This window comes from Colobus angolensis, unplaced genomic scaffold, assembly GCF_000951035.1.
Source record: "Colobus angolensis palliatus isolate OR3802 unplaced genomic scaffold, Cang.pa_1.0 Scaffold43, whole genome shotgun sequence".
NCBI lineage: Eukaryota > Metazoa > Chordata > Mammalia > Primates > Cercopithecidae > Colobus > Colobus angolensis.
In genome coordinates, this window is record NW_012117710.1 from 2,880,675 (window position 1) to 2,884,004 (window position 3,330).

Sequence of the window (3,330 nt, forward strand, 5' to 3'; positions counted from 1 at the left end):
AGGCCAAGTCGGCTGAACTCTAACGGGCCCGGCCTCTGTCCACGCCTGACCCCAGGGTGCAGGCGAAAGGGCCAGGTCACTGTTGGAAAGGCCGTGGCTTCATGGCTGCAGAGCACCAACCCCAAGGCAGCCTGGTGGGCAGGGGGGGTGAGGCACCAGCCCATATCCCTATTACAGAGTCAAGTAACGTCCCCAGATCCGCAGAGTGGAGGGCACTGGTCCAAGACCACACAGCGGGCGAGGGGGTCTGGGCAGAGCAGGCAGGCAGGGTTGGGAATGATGGGGGCGCTACTCACAGCTGGAGTCTGCTAGTCTAGGGCAGTGCCCGCCCCAGCTGCAGTAATGGGAATCAGCTGTGCCACCCTGCAGTATCCCTCCCCCGGCCTTGGGAACCGGCTGTGCTGAGCCCAGCCAACCTTCCCATCACCCGCTTTCCTGCCAGCAGGGGCTGCTCACAGAAGCTCCTGGGCCAGGACACTCACTAGTCCACGCCTGCCTTTAGGAAATCCATGGGTCCCCTGGCATCTGGGGGCTTCACACACTGCCAGTTCTGATGCCTGGCCCCAGCCTGGGGGTTGGTATTCTTGTGTCTGTGTCAGGAGAGGACAGGGAGGTGCCAGCCTTGCCCCAGCCACAGTCACCACCATGCTGAGTCCTGTCCAGGAGTTTTCGTCTCTGGGCATTGCTGCTGGCCTGGAGGAAGCTGGTTCCCAAGACACTGAGTGGGGCCGCTCTCCATCAGCCGATGAGTGGACAGGCGCCTCGGATGGCTTCCTGCCGAGTTAATGGGTCACCCATTATGTCTCCACAGATCTTCCCAGGACCCTGCAGGAGGGCAGGCCGCAGCAGCCCCAAGGAACAGCCCGGGGGAGGGAAGGCAGATGGCCGCCTCAAAGCCAGCCCCGAGTCCTTCCCTTCTAGGCCTGAGTGTCAAGGGCAGACCCAGCCCATGGCTTTGGGGACCTGGTGGCACTGACTCCAGCAGGAGACCCCTGGGCTGAGCCCTGGCAGGTAGAAGAGGCCTGGACTCAGATGGGGACAGAATACTGTCTCAGCCTGATGGCGGCTCGGGCAGGAGGGTAGGGCCCCTGGTCATGTGGGTCCTGGCCCCGTGGGCCTGCTCTCCACCTGACCTCAGCAGGCAGGTCTCTTGGGCCATTCGTGCACCCAGCTGCCCTGGAGCCCCAAACTGGGGCTGGTGGAGGGGCCCTGCGGAGGGGAAGGCTGGGGTCCAAAAAGCCAATGAAGCCATGTGCCAGGGCCAGAGCTGGTCTGCCTGGTCTGGATGGTATGTCATCCTTGTGTTACAAGTGGGGAAACTGAGGCTCAGGGAGTAACATCACAGGTTCAAGGTCTTAAAGCTGAGAAGTGGCCCCTCTGGGTTTGGAAGGCAGGCTGAACCCTGGGGCAGCCTCTACCCCCAGCCCCTCTTCCCCAGGACCCTACAGCCCCAAGAGGCTTCCCTGGCAACCCGGTCAGCCCTCTCTGTCCTCTCCCCAGCTCCCCTTGTCCTGTCCAGGGCTGAGCACCGTCCCACAGCCCACTTCCCTAGCAGGGCTGTATGGCCCAGCGGGCCCCTAGAGGGAGACCTGGGGTCTGGAAGGGGAGGGCAGTGTTTCAGGCTGAAGCTGAGCCTGGGGAAGCAGGCGGGGGTGGCTAGACGGGCCACCCCCTCAACAGTTTTCAGACCTCAACGAGTTACCACGAAATTCCATTCTCCTGACAGCAAAGAAATTGATTCATTCTTGCCAAAGCCTGCGGCCCCCACAAGAATGCTGTAAAGCTTCCTCCCGCTGCTTCCAGACAGGCAGCAGCATCAGGTCCCCCACTCCTCCATTCCTGGCTACACAGAGACGCGAAACCCCCGTACCCAGTTCTATGCATGTACCCCTGCCAGGCTGGGCCATTCACCTCTGTATAGTCACTCCCTTGGCACAATATCCCCCTTGCTTTCTGTACAATGGGCACCTTGCTCCCACGACCTGCTGGGTCAAAGGCACCGCAGTCAGGGGTAGCTGGGGAGCGGGGGTGGTGGAGGGCTCAGGGCAGGAAGTCCCACCCCCTGGCCTGGGAACTGTGGAGAGATGGACTCACAGCACCTTGTCAGGTGGGGTGCAAGGTGGCGCAGCACCTACCATCGGAGCCACTGATGGAAAGTCCAGATACAAAGCACAGCCCATCCAAAGATTTGGGGGCTTGGTCATGCTTGGCTGCTGGGGAATGAGGAGGGACTGGGCCTCAAGAAACGGAGCTAGGACTAAGTCACGAGGTGCATGGACATCAGGCGGGACTTGAACCCAGCCAGTGGAGAGCTATGGAGGGTTTTGTTCTTCGTGTGGGTTTGTGAGTGGCTATGATCCTAGCGTGGAGAATAAGCAAAGCAGGTAGGATAGGAGTGGGTGGGACGGGAGTGGAGGCTGCCTAAGCGATCCAGGGAAGAGATGGCTCCCTCTCTGAAACAATTCAGATATGGGAGAGGCTAAAGTCATGGGTGTGAAGCACGTGGGGGCATGGAGATCCCTCAGTCCGGAGGCTGGGGCTGGGCTGGGACTCAGCTGACTTTGTGGGGGCAGCCAACCCAGCCACTGGGTCCTTTTCTCCCTGGCTCACCCTCAAGCCTCTCCAGCTGCCTGGAGGCTCCAGGGCTAGGCTCTGGCTGATCGGGGAGGGGTTTATGGCAGGAGGTGACACCATGGGAGACTTGTCACTTGGGCACAGCCAGCACCATCTGCTGGGGCATCTGCCTTCGGAGGTGGTGACTGCTAATTACCTGGGGCCAGGAAGAGGTCTGGGAACCCCCATCCCCCGCACCGCCCAGCCGGTACAGGGGCTAAGGGTGGGGCCCCTAGGGCCCTAAGAGCAAATGGGCTACATTGTCCTTAGAAGGGGTCTGACAGTGGGGCCAGACATTTATCCAGTGAATTTTTTCAGAGCACCTACGAGGTCCCAAAATCTGTTTCAGGTCGGTATGACATGAGGTCGCTGCTGTCTTGCCGCTGACATTCAGGTAGAGGAAAGGAGAGGAGCGCCAAGGGGCACTTAAATAACTTAAAATGCCATCTCAGGCGTGAACATCACTGTCAGCACCCGAAGGGAGCAGTTTAGCTACGGTGGTGGCGATGGTGGTCGTGGTGGTCGCAGAGACCGTGCTTAGGAGAGCACGGGAAGGCAGCGCAGCCACGCGCAGAGCCACGCCCGTCCACGCTTCCGGAGGACGTGACGGGCAGGGGGCTCACACCCTGCTCAGGGGACCCTTGGCCACTTCCGGGCCCCTAGCCCCTCACCCTCGGCTGCCGGCGCGCATTCCTGCCGCCCCCGCTCGTGCGAGGG

The 3,330-nt window shown here is 61.2% G+C and overlaps 1 protein-coding gene across 1 annotated transcript in view; it reads left to right on the forward strand.

The window, feature by feature from the left end:
• The first annotated feature begins 2,968 nt into the window (after positions 1 to 2,968).
• Positions 2,969 to 3,330, forward strand: part of LFNG (LFNG O-fucosylpeptide 3-beta-N-acetylglucosaminyltransferase) — an 8,838-nt gene continuing 8,476 nt past the window's right edge. The window contains 1 exon segment of the mRNA XM_011956969.1: positions 2,969 to 3,025. Within this exon segment, the coding sequence (XP_011812359.1) occupies positions 2,969 to 3,025 (57 nt within the window).